Source organism: Mesoplodon densirostris, chromosome 10 (genome assembly GCF_025265405.1).
Source record: "Mesoplodon densirostris isolate mMesDen1 chromosome 10, mMesDen1 primary haplotype, whole genome shotgun sequence".
Taxonomy (NCBI): Eukaryota; Metazoa; Chordata; class Mammalia; order Artiodactyla; family Ziphiidae; genus Mesoplodon; species Mesoplodon densirostris.
In genome coordinates this window covers 5,831,885-5,851,145 of record NC_082670.1, presented here as the reverse complement: position 1 = coordinate 5,851,145, position 19,261 = coordinate 5,831,885, and the positions used below count along the sequence as shown (strand labels likewise).

At 53.2% G+C, this 19,261-nt stretch overlaps 1 protein-coding gene across 2 annotated transcripts in view; it reads right to left on the bottom strand.

Annotated features, from left to right (window-relative positions):
- The window catches only part of RREB1 (ras responsive element binding protein 1), a 137,172-nt gene that overhangs the window by 8,066 nt on the left and 109,845 nt on the right, over positions 1 to 19,261 (bottom strand). The window contains exons 9-11 of one of the 2 annotated variants that reach the window (XM_060109289.1): positions 10,966 to 11,155; positions 7,017 to 9,909; positions 161 to 325 (exon numbers count right to left, since the gene is read on the bottom strand). In XM_060109289.1, coding sequence (XP_059965272.1) covers positions 161 to 325; positions 7,017 to 9,909; positions 10,966 to 11,155 — 3,248 coding nt within the window. The remainder of the gene's footprint in view (positions 1 to 160; positions 326 to 7,016; positions 9,910 to 10,965; positions 11,156 to 19,261) is intronic. The other variant, XM_060109291.1, reaches the window with a different exon arrangement.

The window sequence follows — 19,261 nt, the reverse complement described above, 5'->3', positions numbered from 1 at the left end:
TGGGGAACAGATCTTCTCTAGCAGCTCAGAGAAGCAGCCTGGGGGCGCTTCCGTGGCCCCCATACCCGTCCTGCTGCTGGGAGGCCAGCAGGACGCCTCAGGGTCCTGCAGAGGAGGGGAGGCCGCCAGCCGCAGCGCAGAGGCCCGGGCGCGGCACTACCTGTGCTATCACGGGCTCCAACATCGCTCTCTTTTGACTGGGGGAGAAGCCCGTTTCTTCTCAGGGAACAGGCGGTAACTCCGTGTTTGCGCAACTGGTGGCGTTCACAGTTAGATTTGGTGGAAAAGAAGGCACCGCATGTTTGACAGGGGAAGGGTTTCTGACCTGAAGCGGGAAAAAAAATACATGTTTATCTGGCTTTCTACTGCAACGAAAAAGAAAAGTCGCTTTCCATTCATTCTCCTGGGACCGCTGGCATTTGTCCAACCTCCCCCCCACCACCGAACCCCTTTCTTTTAAGAAAATAAACAAAATACATTAAAAAAAACAAAAACAAAAAACACTGAGAACAGCAGCAACTCAAATGATCACCTTCCCTTATCCTGACTGGGATGAAAGATTTGTCTTCAAAATACTAAAAGTTAACAATGAAACCAAGATACATATCTGAAGTAAAACGGTATTACAGTTACAAATCTTACATAATAACTAAAACAACAAAGGTGAGTGAAGGGATCTGAGCACAGCAGGAGAACACCGATGTCCATCACAGAGAGAAGATGCCTGCGACAGTCTCCAGCCTGGCAAGTACCGTGCACGTGGGGAACCGAAGGGGATGGAGGGCAACGCCCGGGCCTCCTGGAGGGATCCTGAACCCTCTGGATGTCTCTGGGGTCCGGCCCTCCCTCCTGGACTGCAAGTGCTGAGTTCTGACTTCCCGGGATGCCTCCTGTCTGACCTCTGCCCAAGGTCACTGTGGTCCTAGCTGGCAAGACAGGGGAGGTCAGCTTGGCGCACGAAGGTTCTCTGTCCCCCTTGCTCTAAGCTCTTGCTGGTGGTGCGAGTCTAATCAAAGCCGCGTGCTCCACTCAGCAGCCCGCGTGTGACGCTGAGTCACTGAGCGGCCCCTAACCCCACCAGCCCCACAAGTGGGCCAGCTGCCTGTCCTTCCACGGCCTTTATCTGCTCTGACTGGCCTCCTCTCCCCTTCTTCCATTTCGATTCCTTTTGCAGGCTCCTCAGCACCCGGTCCGGTGTCTGCATGGAGGGACCAGGGGGCGAAGCCAGGGCAGACCACAAGGACAAAGAGAAGGCAAGAGGAGGGACCAGGGGAGGGAGTGGGAGGGCACCAGGATGGAGAAGGCGTGGTTATCGGCTACTGCATCACTGGAGTCTTCTATTTCCCCCCCACCCAGTGCCACATTCTAAGGTCCCGGTTTCTGATTTTACAGGGAAAAGGTTTCGTGCACCAACAAACAGGACTCATAGAGCTGCAGCCAGCACGGCTGTCTCATAACCCCAGGGCTGCCACGATCACACACACACCTCAAGACATGACAGGCAAGTCAATCAGCGCGGTTCCCTGGAAACACTAAGGGGGGGTGGGGCTGGGCTTCAGCCTTCCATTCAGGTTTAGACGAGCATTAACGGACCCCAGAACCAGCGCAGGCACACAAGTCCAGGCACCCAGGGAATGAGCAGCGTGGGCCTGGAGCCCAGAGTTCTCAGGACAAGAAGGACTGGCACTGCCAGCCGCACAACTCTGGGGCGTCATTCGCACAGAGCACACCACGGGTGACCCCGAATCCCCACACTCCAAGTATGAGCATCAGCAGTAACCAAAGAAAGGGGACATCCACTTCCACCTGAGCCATGGTTCCAGATCACTGGCAGAGGTTTTTAAGAACACAGATGCCTAGAACCATCAAACACCACGGAATTAGAAGCCTGGGAAGGTGGAATCAGACATGCAGAAACCGGGCCCGTGCACCTCTAAGGAGCTCCACTTGGGCCCGAGAGGATGAAGTGGAGAACCCGACTGCTTCACAAAGCTTGTAGGTGTTTTGTGCTAAATTTATAAAAATGCTCACATTAAAAAAAAAAAATCACATTTTGCGTGAAGACTAGTTGTAAACTATTTTAATGTTTTTTTTTTGTGCACCCTTCTCGCTTTTCACTACAAGTTGAACATAATGTTTAATAATTATTCAGGCTGTGTTAAGTAAGAAGAAACTACTTTTCCTTTAACATTTTATTGTCAAAAGGCAACATCACAGCTTCCCTGAGTCAGGCCAGTTTGAAAAACAAGAGAACCAGGCTCGAGAAGAAAACAAGTCAGAAGCTGCGACTATGACCTGTGATCTGGTTCTTGATTTCAAATAAAGCAGTTAGTTTCTTGCTTGTTCCCCTTACATGATTTACTCTGTAATTTTCACACTGGTAAAAGCTTCACTTTTACAGCTGGTTTGAATAGCCAGGCTGATGTCCCATGATGATGAGGAGTCATGCTAAGGTTAAATGTAGAAAAGGATTCAATGACCTGAAAGTAATGTATCCAGTTAGGAAGATTCCCGAAGTGACAACTAACAGCAGTCTTTAAAAGTTCCCATTTCACTGCATAAGTCGCACATTTTACATAGCAGTGTGCCCTCCAGACTGCATGGACAGGGGAAAACAAGAGCGCTTTGACTATTTTATGATCATACAGGTTTCAGAAAAACCTTGCTGGCTCGTAATCTATGTGGAAAGTATCCAGTGATTTTATTCATCTGGTCGCAGCCACAGAAGACTGTCCCGCAGCGGTGTTTCTAAGCGCACCTGTGAGCACGAGGAACCACCCCTGCACCGAAGGCCCATGATGTCCTTCCACCACACCCCGCGGTGCCAGCCCGCAGCGTTCACTCCCACAGGACAGTCAAGAAACGAAGAAAGAAACTCTTGAGGAGACGCCGCCGTCTGCAGGCACCGGGCAGGAAGGAATAAGGGCCGAACGACCAGAGCAAGTCTAACGGCCGCACACCCTCAGACGCCTCTCAGTACCCACCCCGCCCCCGCCCGGGGCACAGGCCTCCCTCTGTCTGTCTGTCTGTCTGTCTTTCAGGATTTGGCAGACGCAGGGCCGGCCAGGTAAACGCTTTCAGAGCTGCCCCTTAAGAAAGCTGGAAGCAGCCAAACACGGCTGGTGTCAGAAACGCTTCCACACTGAGGTGCGTACATCTCACGGGTCTCAGCTCCGCCGCTGGTTGCCTGTGAACAGTGGGTGGGAGAGGTGGGTGGGGAGGGCCCCAGGCTGGCAAAAAAGGGCAGCAAAGCCAACCATGAGAGAGTGAGCAAGGCAGGGGGCCAGGGATGTCAGAGCGGGAGGGCACCTCAACATCACAGGTGCCGACCCGTCCATTCCACGAGGAGGAAGATGAGGAAGGGGCTGAAACGGACCGTTTTCTGGCACTCTCGCCTCTACTTGTGGCCTCAAAAAACACACGGGACGCTCACGAGGGGGAAAGGCAGGAAGAGTGAGCCGTCCTCTCCTAAAGAGGCAGCACTCTTCAGGCCGAGAAGGGGAGGAGCCAGGATGGTCCTCCTCAACGGGATGCCGGGGGCTAGCAGAGGAGGGGACAGAGGAAACTCAGCTGTGTGTGGAGATCACGCCAGGATCTCGCACAGTACGCCAGCAGACGCCAGCTTCCTCCTAAGACGCGATTCCTAGAACCTGAGCCACGCAGAGGAAGGGCTGAAACCACGTGCCCCTTGCCTGAGCAACAGTGAACCCCCGGCTGGACACTTAACACCTGGGCTACTTAATGCTGCCCATTTACGGGGCGGGGTGCACTGGAAACATGTCTGTGAGACGATGTATAGACGCTAGAATTCTTTGCATTCGCTGAGAGGTTGGGAAGGCCAACTCTCAAGATGCACAGTTTGCTTCAATCCAGTTTAAAACTGGACACCACTCAAAAGCTTCTGTCTGGAATGCAGCTAGTGTTTAACACTACCACCCCGGCCCCCCCAGCCTCTTCCCTGTGTAACGAGGTTTTACAGGGTCATTTCAGAGTCCATGTTTAGTTTCTGTTACATGTGAGCCTCAGTCTAATTTCAGCATTACGGAGGGAGCACCTCATAGGAAGCCAAGAGCCGGGCACTTGGAGATCCCACAGCAGAGCCGTCTACCAGGAAAAGCTCAGTATGCAGGAAGGGTGGGCAGGTCACATGATTTCTCAGGCTCCGTCCAGCTCCAGCACTGTACCAGACGTAGCCGAGGGCGTTATAAAATTACTAAATGGAGCTAATGCTGAGATTGTGCTGGAAGCTGAGGCTATGAAAGAGCAAAGGAAGTTAACTGAGCCCCACGGGCACCAGCGTTCGACCAGGTCTAAGCGTGTGGTTAGCACCGTCCCACGGTCACAAAGTCTCTGGTCAACAGCTCGTGGTCCACAGCCGTGTTCCACCTTGTCTCAAAACACTTCCCAATCTTCTGCGTTGGCACGTGTCAGGATACAGGGGGGCAGAAGAGGCCCGCCCCCTCCATCCTCAGACGGAACCTGACCCTGGCTCCCACCCCCAGCGCTACTGTGCGTCCCCCGAATGCCCGCAGGCAAATTACTCAAGCCCCCCTAAACCTCAACTGCGTCATGGCAAGATGGGGACGACGTGGCCCTCGTGGCCCGGGGACCAATACTAGCTCTGGAAGGGTTCTCTATCCGCCCGAATGCGCCCCTCAAGAGAAAAAGCCTGCGACCCCCCGGCAAGGACACAGGATGTGAGGGACGGGGCGGCAGCAGACGCGGCCGTCAGGGGACAGTGACTGTGGGGGGAGAAGCGGCAGAACATGTTCACACCTACACCTGCCCCCGCCCCCCCGCACCCCCGTCTCAGACTAACTCCCATCTCCTGTGCTCCGTTCCGACGCCACCAAACTTTAAACCAACGAGGACGCTTCGGCGTTCAAAAGGAGCTTCTATCAGGCACCTGCAAAGACGCAGCACGGCCCTTGAGAGGAAGTACGGGCGGCTCCGTCCTCTCAGAGACTGCTGGCTGCAGGGCAGAGAACAGGGCGCGGAGAACCCGTGGTGCCCGCCAAGCACAGGGCTCCCGGTGGAGCAGCGGTGGGGAGGCGGGGCTGGCATCACACCCAGACCACCCGCTTGCTCAAAAGCGGTGACGGGAATACTCAGCAGGAGACAAGGGCGGCAAGAGGGACTGCTGTGCGGGGCACCTTCTGTCTGAGAAGCATCTTCTTTCTGAACTGCTTTCTTCCTTAGAACTGTTCCCTTACTTTGTCAGGCTTAAATGATTTCAGACGGAGAGAAAAATGACAGCCTGAAAATGCAGCACAGACTCTACGATTCTGGTTCTCTACGTTCTCTGGCTCTCTAGGAATTCTGGTTCCTGTTAAATGAGTCCTCCGTGGACGGACACTCCTAACTGATGCCTGGGTTTGAGGCCCCACCACGCCGGAAAGAGATGCCGTGCCCACGTGGCAGCCAGCCTCAGACAGACCCTGCAGTGCACCACCCCTCCCCTCCCCTGCCCTGCCCGTCTCCTCTGCACTCGCATTGCCCAGGACAGCTCTGCCATCCCCTCCCGATGTCCCAACTTTTTAGGAGAAACAGCCTTCCACGGAGGATCCACCCTGCGTGAAGCCTTTCCACCTGGATACAGAGCGTGGCTCCCACCCAGCCCCCGCCACCTTCCCCTCTCCACACCGTCATGAGCCTCTACCCTACCTGGGGTTGCCAGAGTTAGCAACTAAAAATACAGGACGGGGCTTCCCTGGTGGTGCAGTGGTTGGGAGTCTGCCTGCCGATGCAGGAGACGCGGGTTTGTGCCCTGGTCCGGGAAGATCCCACATGCCGCGGAGCGGCTGGGCCCGTGAGCCATGGCCACTGAGCCTGCGCATCCGGAGCCTATGCTCCGCAACGGGAGAGGCCCCAACAGTGAGAGGCCCGCGTACCGCAATAAATAAATAAGTAAATAAATAAAAATACAGGACACCCAGTTAAATCTGAATTTCAGATACACAACAAATAAGTTTTTAGTATATCCCAAACAGTGCACGGAAGATATTCATACTAAAAATTATTTGTTGCTTATTTGAAATTCAAAATTTAACTGGCATCCTGTATTTTATCGGGCAAGGCTGTACCATACAATTCTTTATTCTGTTTTAGGTCCTATCAATTAACATTTGGGTGGTGATCTCCAAAAGGTTAAGGATCTCACCCAATCTGTCCTTAGTTCAGAGATGTAAATTTTGAATATGCAGCTTGAATATTCAGTAACTCATAATTAAGATGACCTTAAGATGACACTAAGTTGTAGGGTCAACTGACTACTAAGTCCCTGGTATATAAAATTATTTAAAGTGTATTTCTTATCCCAAACTTCTCTTTAAAAGTCAATGTACGAAAACATTTGAAAAATACTTTGGGGATATCTTTTTGGCAACTTAAGTCTGTTACTTAGAATAATTATATTTGCGTGTTTCTCTCTGCAACAGCCAACGACTTTAGTATAGATACAAAATTCTTTAAATTCTAAAGCTACTCTGTCACTGACGCTCACGATGGACAGGGGAAGAGGTAATCGCCTTAGTGAACTGGAAGGTAACTGCAGAATTTGCACTATTTCCCTTTATGAATACACAGCAGTCAAAAGAACTTCACAGAACGTCTGCAATTTTAAAAGCTGCCTTGAATGCAAATTCTTCTGCCAAAGTCCCGGTTCCCCTAGCTGCCTCCTGTGCATAACCAAGTAGATGATAATGCCTCAACCAAGCAGATAATGCCTCGACCACGTGAGGGATGCGATGGCCCAAGACCATCTCACCTAAAAACACCCTGCCTGACCCTTCCCTTCACCAGCAGCCCTCGGAGGCCCAGCCAACGGAAACAGGCCATTCTGGTTATACGAGCACACAGGGAAAAACTCTTGGCTCCAGCAGGCAAGCCCCTGCTTCTGAGACTGAGGAGGAAGAGAAGCTAGGAATGGGGAGGCGGGAAGAGGGCCCCTCCTTCGACCCCGCCCGTGGCTGCCCCTCAGCCCGGCGGCTGGGCCACAGCCTGCCCGGCCCTCTTACCCGTGTGCGTGAGCATGTGCCTCTGCAGGGAGCTGGCCCAGGGGAAGACCCGGGGGCAGTGGGGGCAGTTGATCTTCTGCAGGCAGCTGGCATAGGAGTTGCGCTTTGCCCTCGGCAACTTGTCCTCCGGGGGGCTGCCCTGCTCCTCATCGCTGGGCCCGCTGTGGTCTGCGGCCACCTCGTCCTGAGCGTCGTCCTCTGCGCTCTGCAGGAACGGACTGAACTTGTTGGTGTCCGTCGTAGCCAGCATCTTCTCGATGCTGGCGAACTCCCCGCTGGAGTCCAGGTCCACCCCGCCGCTGGTGCGCGGCCGGCTCCTCGTCCCCCTTTTCCGGCCCCTCTTCTTTGACACGCCAGCTGGTCCCTGCTCAGGGGGCGAGGCTGCCTCTGGGCTGGGGGCAGCAGGGGGGGAGTCACTGGATCTCTTCCTGCTGGCGACATCGGTGGTGGCTTTGGAGACGGCGCCCCCTACAACGTCTGCAGCTGCAGCGTTACTGCCAGTGCTCGTGGGCCCCGGGTCAGCCACCTTGGTTTTCAGCAAGGTGGGGGCCGAGGACACGGATGAGATGATCTGGGCGATGGAGGCCAGCGGGGGCAGCTCTTCTGTCACGGGGGGCTTTGGCAAAAGCAGGGGGGGCTTGGGGCGCAGCGGCCGCAGCAAGGCTGGGCTGCTTATGAGGGTGGAGTTGCCCAAGAGTGGGGAGCTGTTGACCAGGGCTGAGGAATAGATGGGCACAGCGAGTTGAACGGAGCCCTGCAGGGGCGGAGCCGGGGCTTCCGGAGTGCTGGCGGCAGAGGCCGCCGCTACGGGGGCCACGGGCTTTTCCAGGACCCCGCTGGGGCCCAGGGTCACCGGCAGGCTGGGGCAGGCTGGTGGACAGGGAGAGGCCTGCTCGTTGCTCGCGGGTTCCTGCTCAGGCTTCTTGGCTTCCCCGGGAGCGGCCGCGTCCTCGTCTCCTCTCCTGAAGCTCTTGGGGATGGACAGGTCGATGGGCTCCATGGAGCAGTCGTACGGGGCCGAGGCGGAAGGGTTCAGGAAGGAGGCCGAGTTCTCCTGCTTCACTTGGACCAGGGCCAGGCCCTTCTGGGAGAAGTCCAGGGGCTCGTTGAAGTCCCCCGCGAAGTTGCTGGCGGGCTCCACTTTGACCGCGACGTGCGGGGGCAGCGGCTGGGCGGGGGCCCCGTGACGGAAGCCGTTCTGGGGCTCCAGGAAGGCGGCCAGGGGCTTGCGCTCGCCCAGGGCGGCGCCGCCCTCCTCCACCCTGCCCGGGGCCTCGGTGGGCGCGTCGGCGGGGCCCAGGCCGTCGGCCGCCAGGACGTAGCTCTCGATGTCACGCTCCGGCACGTGCAGGTGCTGCTTGAGGACGTGGTGGATGCAGTTGCGCTTGGCCGAGAAGGCGGCGCTGCACTCCTTGCACTCGAAGGGCTTGCGGGCCTTGGGGCAGCCGCCCAGGCCGCGGCCGCAGTGCGTGCGCATGTGGATGCGGAGGGCGCGGTAGTGCTTGAGGTCCTCGCCGCACAGCCGGCACACCGTGTCTGGGGAGCAGAAGGCGTCCACCATCTCGGCCGCGCTGCTGGTCACGTACTCGATGTTCTTCTCGATGTCCTTGCGTGTGGCCTTGAGGTGCTTCTTGCGCAGGTGCCGCTCGCAGTTGGCCTTGACTGTGAAGGGGTAATGGCAGATCTTGCAGATGTAGGGCCGCTCGCCGCTATGCGTGCGCAGGTGGCGGATGAGCGCGGCCTTGTCGGCGGCGATGTAGTCGCAGATGTTGCACTGATAGGGCGAGATGCCCAGGTGCGAGCGCACGTGTGCGCGCAGCACCCCCGAGAAGGCGAACACCTGGTTGCAGAAGCGGCAGGGGTACAGCACCTTGCGCATGGCCGGCGTCTTCTTGCCGCCGGGGGCCGTCATGATGGCCTTGAGGTCCCCCTCCGTGATCTCCTGCTTGACTTTGGCCTCCACGCTCAGGGGCAGGAGGGCCTCGAGGATGCTGTCCTGCTCCAGCCGCGTCTTCATCTCGGCCTGGCCCGGCAGCTCAAGGCGCGGCTGCTGCAGGAAGAGCTGTGCGGCTGTGTTTGGCTGCGCCCCCGACTGGGACTGCGGCAGGTGGGCGTCGGAGGCCGCCTCCACGGAGCCCCTGAGGAGCTTCAGCGGCGGCGGGGGCAGGCTGGGGCTGATGCAGCCCGGGGAGGCCTGCTGCGCGTTGACGAGGGGTGGAGGCGTGGAGGTGGCCACCACCGTCCGCGGTGTGACCAGGGGCTTTGGCTTCAAAGGGGGCATGTGTTTGAAAATGGCCTGTAGAGGGGCAGCGGGGGCCTTGGACAGAGGCGGAAGACTGATCTGAGGGGGGGCCGAGGCTGCCATCTTCAGGATCTGCTGGATGTCCGCCAGCTCGATGGCCGACTCCCCAGAGATGGGCTTGACCACAATACTGCTGTCAGGTTGGATGATGAAGCCCTTCTGGAAGGGCTGCAGGGACAGATGCTTCATGCTCTCCTTGGTGGCCGGGAGGACGGTAAGAGACCCGCCCAGGGAAGCAGCTTCGAAAGGAGACAGACTCAGCAAGTTGGTGCAGCCAGGGTCCTGAGGTAGCTGACACTTGAGTGCCTGGAGCTGTATTGCTTGGTTGTCATCCGGCAGTGGCTCCTCGGCCAGTGCAGGCCTGGCGTCTTCGATGTGCTGCAGGCCCAGCATGGCCAGGAAGACCTTCTGGTCGGGGGCGTCACCAGGCAGGGCCCTGGCCTGCAGCTGTTCCCGTCCCTGGTCGGCAGATACATGGGTCTGCTTGTGCAGGGTGAGCGAGGAGAGCATGGGGAAGGCCTTGTCGCACGTGTCGCAGACGAAGCGGTGCTGCTCACTGATGCACCTGCGCAGGTTCGTTTCACACCAGGCCTGCATGGAAGCCGGGCGGGCGAAAGCAGGGGAACAGAGAGGAGCATTTAGAAATGATCACCAAGCGGCACAGCTGCCCCGGCACCCGGCCCTTCTCCATGGCACATAGGGTGCCCACCTTCCCCTGCTCGCCAACTCCCGGGCTGAGTAAGGAAACCAGCTAAGCATCTTACGAATTCATCTGCTCGATGAATGATGCCAATCCCCAGGATGTCTCGGCAGAGCAGCCCTGAAGTACGGTTAAGTAATAACGCCACAGAGGTAGCATTAATCCTCTCTTTAAAAATGGGGGCCTTGCAAGCCTAACTGATGGCAACTACCACCATCAGTGAAGAACTGGCTTCCGCTGTGACTGTGGGGGAGGAGGCTGCCTGGGAAGGGGCACCATGGGGGAGGGGGCTACATGAGCGTACACACATGGGTGCGTACACACATGGACATGTGCATATGCACGTGCACACATGGACGTGTGCACATGGTCATGTACACGTGGAATAAGTCACTGAGTCTGGGGCTTCTGTGATGGAAGAATTTCACTGTTGATATCTTCTACCTCAATTTTTTTTAAATTTGGAAAAAAAGTGGGTTCCAAAGTAGTTTTAGCAGGTGTTTTATAAGCAGAGCACAAATACAGCTCAGGCTAACACTGACCCAAAATATTTGAATAGAAGCTACAACACTAGAAATATTTAGCTGTGATGTCAATATTAAAGAAATATTTTAAAAATACAAATTCAATTCACCTAGGGCTGTGTGGGGTAATGAACAATTCACAACTTTAAACCCAAATGCCCCCAAATGGCAAAGTACCAATGAGCTACACTCATACGCCAGTTCACATGAAATTCAGCACACAAAATAAAAGGCCGCCAACCCTCATCAACTCAACAACTCAATGAAATGGGAAGGGCCAAGCTGAATGTCAAGAGAAAGGTACTATTAAACAGAAGAAAACCAAGTGACAGCATTTTAAGGAAAGGAAGCCTCAGGTGAGGAAATTCAGTCCAGCTGTGTGGACTATGGAGGTGGCTGCCACTCATGGGCCAGTCGGAATACCTGAGAAATGCGAGGAAACTTCCTACAGGAGAAGTCGGTGAAGCCTAAGTCGTGGAAGCCGGCAGGGATGGAGGGGTTGTTCTGGATGAAGGGCCTTCCCACTGCGTCCCTGGGAAGCTGCTTGTGGACCAGTGCGTTGTGGCGCAGCAGTCCTCGGTGTGTGCGGAAGGTGACGCAGCAAATGTCACATCTGCGGGAAGAAGACACAGGACGTAAGGAGGCGGCCATGCCGGGGCGTCCACCTGTCCGTTAGCCGTATTGTGTTTTCTGTTGCTTCATTTCAATGGAGCAAAATAAAAAGGATGTGACACAAGAAGCCAGCCACCTCATGGTGAGCAAGAAAAGACTCTCCCTTAAAAAAAAAAAGTATGTCCTACCAGCCTCTGGATACCCAGTCTTTGCAGGCGGCCCAAGTGTGAACAGAGCAGAGAGGTGGGAACCTGAGGCTACTTGCTCTTACCTGCGTTCCACGATGTGGAGGGAACACTTCCCTCCCCCAGCTCCATGGATTCTGATTATCAAAACGTTTAGAAGCCAAAAAGCACAGATTTCACAGCAGCTGGAGCAGTCACGTCAGCATCCCTGATATGTGACTGGGATAAAATGATAATCAAATCCTCCAACTGAATTGGTAGCACGTGACAGCGATTATGTATTCAATTCTGCTATTACTACCATCTATCTAAGAAATAACCAGAGCTCCCGAATGCTGAGCCCACGCTAGGTGCGAGGGCACCCCACAGGGGTAGCGCACAACCCGGCAGGTGGGTGGGCATTCTCGTCTTCATTTTCCAGAGGAAAATACCGAGGCTCGAAAATGTTCAGCAACGTGTGGAGGTCACACAGCCAGGAAGAAGCAAAGACAAAATGTGAGCTCTGTTCATACTCCCACCCTCACCTACCATGAAGCCATCTCCCTATCCTAGAAAGACTCTTACAAATGTGGTCCACGGAAAGATGAAAGACTATCACGCTTCACTTCAGAGATGACTGCATACACCTGACCCGTCCTGGGCCACATGGATGTGTGACAAACACCACTTTCTAACAGTGGCTCCGTTTTCTCCATGTTTCACACCAGTGCCGCCTTCTAGGTCTTCACTGAGAGCCATCTTAAAAACCAACAATCAGGGGCTTCCCTGGTGGTACAGTGGTTGAGAGTCCGCCTGCCGATGCAGGGGACACGGGTTTGTGCCCCGGTCCAGGAAGATCCCACATGCCGCGGAGCGGCTGGGCCCGTGAGCCATGGCCGCTGAGCCTGCGCGTCCAGAGCCTGTGCTCCGCAACGGGAGAGGCCACAACAATGATAGGCCTGCGTACCGCAAAAAACAAACAAACAAACAAAAAAAACCCAACAATCATTAGGACATCACCCACATCCTTTAGACCTGCACTGAATACAGCGGCCATGAAAGCCCTATTTAAATGAATTAAAATGTCCTTAGTCACAGGAGCCCCGTCTCACGGGCTCAGCCGCGTCAGGCAGTGCAGGCCTGGCGCATTCTCAGGATCGCAGGAAATCCCACTGGACAGCGCCTCTTTCCAACTACTTTACACATACACGCCTCTTTCCAACTACTTTACACGTACAAACACATCTGCCCCTCACAAAAGCTCTACGGCAGGTTTATCCCTGTCTCACAGAGAAGGAATCTGGGGCACAGACGGGTACAGCGACCTGACTGCGCTTACACTGCACACACCTTAATGGAAACTTTTTTTGCTTTGAAATTCTTCTCTAGAAATCAAAGAGATAATGGCATCACCCATGAAGCAGCTGGGCTTCACGTGTAGCGCTGAAAGACCAGTGCCAAGTATGTGCAGCCGTGCTCCCTGTGCCGGGCCGTGGCTGGCATAGAGGCGTGCTCCTGTGTCCCCACCTCCTCGACACCCTGCCTCCCCCTGCTGACGCGCCCGCATCTCGCCGCCACCGAGATTCCTGTCATCATTCAATTAAATTTAGCATGCTGGGTTCCCACAAGCCACTCAAAACACAAACCCCTTTTGAGGGACTTCTGGTTAAGCTCACAGACTGTGATAAAGGCTCTGGGCAGGGATGGCCGCAGAGAACCCAGACGCCTATAGGTTTGGAAAGTTCTCATGCCGTGGGCCTGCACAGCGCACCTTCCGTCTCTCCCCGGCCCTGCTTCCCGCAATCCCTTGCACTGTTCAGATTTTCTCTCCCTGCACCTCTTCCTCTTCCCCTCTGTCCTGTCTGGGCCACAAGCAGGTGAAGTTCGGGGAACTGTCTGGAAGCTGGTCTGTGCCTTCCCTGAAAGGTGAGGCTGAGAGGAGGTTAAGAAAGAAAGGACAAGTGCAAAGGCAGCAGGGAGCTGCCACCCAGTGGGCCCTCAGGCATTTCCCACCTGATGTCCGTGACGACTCACTCTTCTCGAGTTAACAACTAGCACTGACGACATATATTTTGTGCAGAATATTTGCAAAGTGTTTATAATTAATTTTTACCAGCATTGGGACATTGCAACAAATACTTAAGCTCAATTCATCCTAGCAACCCAGCCAGTGTGTGATCACCCCATCACAATGGAAGCGGAGGCCTGGTTCTCGCTCGCCCTCAGAAGACAGCAGGGCTCACTCCGCCTGGCAGAGAAAGGGTCGTTCATCAAAGGTGGGTAAAGGGGTGGGGTGGGGGGGCCCCCTCATTAAAAATAAAATCACGCACATTTAATATTTTACTCAACCTAAAACATATTCAGTTGATCCTCATTATCTGCGGAGTCTGTGTTTGTGAATTTGCCTACTTGCCAAAATTTATTTGTAAACCCAAGTCAATACTCGCGGTGTGTTCCTGGACAGGCAACGCAACAGAGAACAGAGCGGGAAGAATCCGAGTTGCCTGACGCACGCGTTCCCTGCTGGGGCTGGACAAGGAGACGCTCTGCCCTCTCGCTTCAGCTCTATGGTCAACAAGTGTCCTTTTCGCTGTCTCTTTAGTGCTGCCACATTTCTAGCATTTTAGTGCTGCTTCTTGATGAGTCTGCTATTTAACATGGTCCCCAAGGGCTTCCCTGGTGGTGCAGTGGTTAAGAATCCGTCTGCCAATGCAGGGGACACGGGTTCGATCCCTGGGTCGGGAAGATCCCACATGCGGCGGAGCATCTAAGCCCGTGCGCCACAACTACTGAGCCTGCGCTCTAGAGCCCGTGAGCCACAACTACTGAAGCCCGCGCGCCTAGAGCCCGTGCTCCACAACAAGAGAAGCCACCGCAGTGAGAAGCCTGCGCACATCGCAACGAAGAGTAGCCCCCACTCCCCACCACTAGAGAAAAGCCCACGCAGCAACGAAGACCCAACGCAGCCAAAAATAAATAAATAAAATAAATAAATTTAAAAAATAAAATAAAATGGTCCCCAAGTGTAATGCTGAAGTGCCACCCAGTGTCACCAAGAGCAAGAAGGCTGTGACGTGCTTTGCGGAGAAAATACGCGTGTTAGGTGAGCTCCGTTCAGGCGTGAGCTAGAGTGCTGTCGGCTGTGAGTTCAATGTTGATGAGTCAACAGTATATACTACATAGAGTGTCTTTAAACAGAAACACACTTAATAAAACAAGGTTATGTATCAATTAGTTCATGAAAATGTGACCAGAGGCTTGCAGGAAACTAACCCTGTGTTTCCTCTAGGAACAATGGTTCAGTGCCCACTGACTCTCTGTCTGTGGGGACTTCACGGAACGTACCTACTGTGTAACAAGACTCCACTGCACATTCAACTCGCCCGTCTTTTCTGGGGGCCAAGGACTTAGGTTTGAGTCTAGCTCCACTGAGTGAAGATCCATGTCGTCATCACTGTGTGACTCACACTCATAACACAGCATCTTTGATTTCTGATTTTAGATGCTTTCAGGTAGAGCAAGAACTTAGATTTTTGCAAACCAAACTAAAGCAGCATCCTAGGTTCTTATGATTGTTTCTTCAACTGTTCACAGCTGTCTTGCCCACCTTAAATTTGACAGCAAAACAAACAAACAAACAACAGCAACAACAAAACCCCATCCAATCTGGGTTATGTGCAAGTATGCCCAACTTAGTTTTCACAGACTGTTCTTTAAAAAAAAAAAAAAAAAAAAACCAATATTTCGCTGGCTTACAGAAAATTTAATTAAATTACAGCAAATAATTACAAGTATTACTGACATAAACAGGTTGGGGAGAAATAATACTGACCGTCGGCAGCCTGCATGCCAACTGCAGAAGGTGAGCAGGTGGGCCTGAGCAGTGGGCTGCACGCTTCTTGAGCTTTTAACCTTGAGCTTCTAACTTTAGAGTTAAAACGTTTTTGAGCCTTTATCCCGTATCGGCTTGCTGTTGGATAAATGTGTGTGTTATGTATCTTTATGTATTCATATGCACACATATATAATCTACCAGGTACATTATAAAATATAAAAATAGAAAATTTTAAAGGATGAGTGAAGAAAAGTCCCATTATTTTGCCTCTGTGCCCCAGGGATCCTTCTGAACACCCTCCTCTTTTGAGACTACAGCATCAGTGCAGAGTCTGCTGGCCATGAGTGTTCCACGTGAGGGCGTCACGCGTGGGTTGTACAAGGGGGTGGAGAGTGTCTCGGAAGGCGGCGATAAGGATTACTGCCTTTCTGTCGTAGCCATGAACTTTCAGTAACGCTGAGTTTGCACCATTTATCTAGACACATCGACCACCTCCTTCATTCTCTTATTCACCTTCAAACCCTTCCCATTGCTGGTATCTGGTACCAAGTTTGCGCTCCATACACACGTGGCAGAATTACCTGGCACCAACCACAGGCTGTGTCCTCCGAGCAAGGCAGGTGTGGAGCAGTGGGGGGAAGGGCGCAGGGACCAGGGAGTCCCAGCTGGGAATGGGGAGTCAGAGTGTGTGACCTTGGACAACTTGTTTCATCTGTATTTCAGCTGCCTGCTGCGTAAAATTTCCCAAACGTGCCTGAGATAAGGATCTCCTCATGACCTTGTTCAAAACCAGATGCCTGGGGCCACTGCAGATGGACTGGAATCAGAATAATGGGAGGAGGAACCCAGGAATCTGTCTGTGTGCAAGCACACCAGGTGCCTCTTACATCCGACAAGTGTGGAAAATAAATTAGTGAGAATCAAGCAAGAGGATCTCGAATTTATGAACAAATAAAGCTACAAGGCTGGGCGAGCTCCCTCCCTTCCTGCTATGAGGCTCCGTTTTCTTTCTCATCTGTATGTGGGGACCTTTAGAGTTACTGTGAATAACAGGTAACCAGATGCTCAGAGAACTGCAAGGTGCTAGACCAAATTTAACCATTATTTTATGGCACTAGGTACAAAAAGAAATCAGGAATAACCCACTTCCTGGCAATTACAGCAAACACAAAAATGCAGAAAAAATGGAATTTTAATTTCCAAAGGATGTATTCTCTCCTTTCGCTCTCGAGAACTCCACAGAACAGCAGAGCTTCTCCACTGCTGCCGTTTAATCTGGAGACTCACTGGGAGAGACGTGTGTTCCTTCTAGTGCTTCCTCGTCGCCCCCGTTCCCTTCTGGAGCCGCAGCCTGCGCGCACACGCACTCAAGAGCTTCCCAATGCCCTGAAACGAGCCCTCCATCCACCACATCACACCTCTGTTTCCACAGGGTTTCAATCAAGGCGCTCCTATTTCACTTCTGAAAGGATATAGACTATCATCTTACAAACAAACTTCTTGAAAAGTGGCAGAGAAAATAAAAATCTGCCTGGAACTCAGAAGCACATCAAGAGGCTGGTTAAAAAGAAGGAAAGAACCCTCATGGGAGAAAACACTGCCCCCCGTCTCACACTTGGACCTCTACCTGCGGACAGACGTTAAATGAAACCGTCGTGGAAAACCGTCACCCAGAGACGTTTAGATTGCCTTTGTCAGGCAGAGACACTCGGTTCCTCCTGAGGTCCAGTGGAGGTCACTGCAAATCTGCAGGTGATGCTGCTGGCTGCTGAGCTGGGGCTATCTGCTAACCTCGCTTCGGTCTGTCACCTTCATTAAGGCCACAGCCATGGATCGGGTGGTCCCCACCACTCTTCCCCTCGACCCCGGTTTGGGGGATCTTTCAACCCTGCCAGGAACTCGTGAACAGCACACTGTAAAATATTTAGACGGAGTGGAACTGTACTTAGAGTCACAGCAGAGTGACTGGAGGATGATTTCATTTTGCAAGTGATCTGACGACGTGCCAGGGGGAAATTTTACGGATCCGAGAGGCTGCTTTCGGATTTTCTGGCAATGGAGATGGCCTTAAGTTGCAAACTGAGGGTAACTTTTCCAAACGGCCTTAAGTTGCAAACTGAGGGTAACTTTTCCAAATGGAAACTAACTTTCGCTGTCAGTAAGATAAATGCATTTAATGGGGGAAAGTGTATCTAGCTGTAGGGTTTAAAGAAGCTAATAAGATTCCACCCACTCTTCTAAGAACAAAACTTTCTTTTTTTCTCTTTAAATCACGTACTCAAATAGATTACCGTAAAGAAAACAAACAGTCATCATTTGAAAAAACTCTAAAGGACATTTTAAGTAAAGGTGAGCTTACTTACGAAATGCAGGGATAAATGCCAATATGGACATCCTGCCTGCCCTTGGCTTACGGAAGGAGGATCACCTACATGTGAGCCCCAAATCGTTCTGCTCACAGAAACAGTGTTTCTGTACCCAAGGCAGTTCACCGGAGCCCACTTCACCCAGAAAACACTTGCATCCCAGCACGTGTTAGCAAGTGCTTCTATGAGAAAGGAAGCATGTTTAGTTCGGAGTGCTGGGAGAGCGTCCTGCTCCCCTAACTGCAGGGTTCCACCTCCCTCAGGGCGGCCCTATTCCCGGGGCAGGGGCTCCAGCACTTCAGTTTACTCGGGGTGGGTGGTAAGGGAAGAGCTGAGGTGTGGGGCCGTGCAGGGGTGGAACTTCTGGAAGCGGAGGGGAAAAGCAGCTGTCTGCAGCTTATCTGCTCTGCCTGCTGTGGCAGAACCTGCAGTGTCACTGAGAGGGCTTGGGGAGGTGTTTAGCAGAGACAGGAGGGGCTGGGCGGGGGGTCCCGGGGAGGGAAATGCCCCCCAGCAGCAGGCGGGGAAGTGAGCCAAGTTTCCACTGCAGCCCCCGGTATACAGAGGAACAGCTGGCAGGACTGGGGGCTGCCAGTGCTGGGGCTGGAGGGAGGCACTGTGAGCCCAGAGCACCTTCACCGTGTGCTTGCTCCTGTCCCTTCTCCTTCAGGAATCAAACAAGCTCACACAGTCTCTCAGCACACGGGCTCTGGCCTTGACGTTGGCCTCACCGGGAAGAGCACACTGCGAACGCGGTCAGAGAAGGCTGACTTCCCTGGGAGTGGCAAACCGCACTGATCTTGAAGCTACCCTGCCAGCCACAGCTCAGGCCAGGGATGGGCCAGGCAGCTCCGGGAGGTCCAGGAAGTACCCTCCTTTGGTTAGCTGGGGCTTTGTCCTTTCAGTTCTCAGAGGGCTTCAGTGCAAATGAATGATGTTCTTGTTGATGCCCAGATCCACGACTAGTCTCAAAAAAACAAACGTCAGGATCTTACAGTCACTGAATCGAGGGCTGACACGTACCTCGGCACACCCAGTGGGGCAGGGCACCACGGAAGCCGTTCTTTACAACACGTGCCCTTCCTTCTTATTTACTTTTTAGAAGACAACTGCAGAATTCTGGGCTGGGGTAGGAATGTGCTATGATACACGTGCTATAATGGCGTGGGCACTGTGCAGGAAGTCGGGGTACAGGAAGAAGCTGTCAACAGAGCAGCTCACAGTAGGGCTGACAGTGACTTAGCAGGACTAACTCTCACAATTAAAGGCATCAGCCATGAAACAAGGAACGTGTAACCACTAACCAGAGTGGGTTTCCCAACTAACCTTCCTGAAGGATCTACAATGGCGGGGAGCTCGCGCGCACACACACACAGAAGACTGAGTCAAACCAAGGTAAATGTGGAGGCAAAATCACCAGCAAAAGCATCTACAGAAATGGAAAACAAGGCCACCAAAAAGCTTAAAAAAATTTTTTTTTAAGCCTTGTGGCTAAGCAATTCTGGGAATAACTCCTCCCAGGGTTTGCTACAGTAATACTGTATCATCTGGTGACCCCTTACTTCCACATTGTTCTATCATGTCTCCCAGTTAAGGGACAGACAGACGACCCCCACTGCCACAAGAAAGGGTTAAAAAAATTTTTTTCACTATGCTAAACATATTTTTGAAAGACTGCTTTGGCAAATTTCAAACATCAGGAAACACATTTCTTTAGAATCTCAGGTTTCCCCAACAATCTA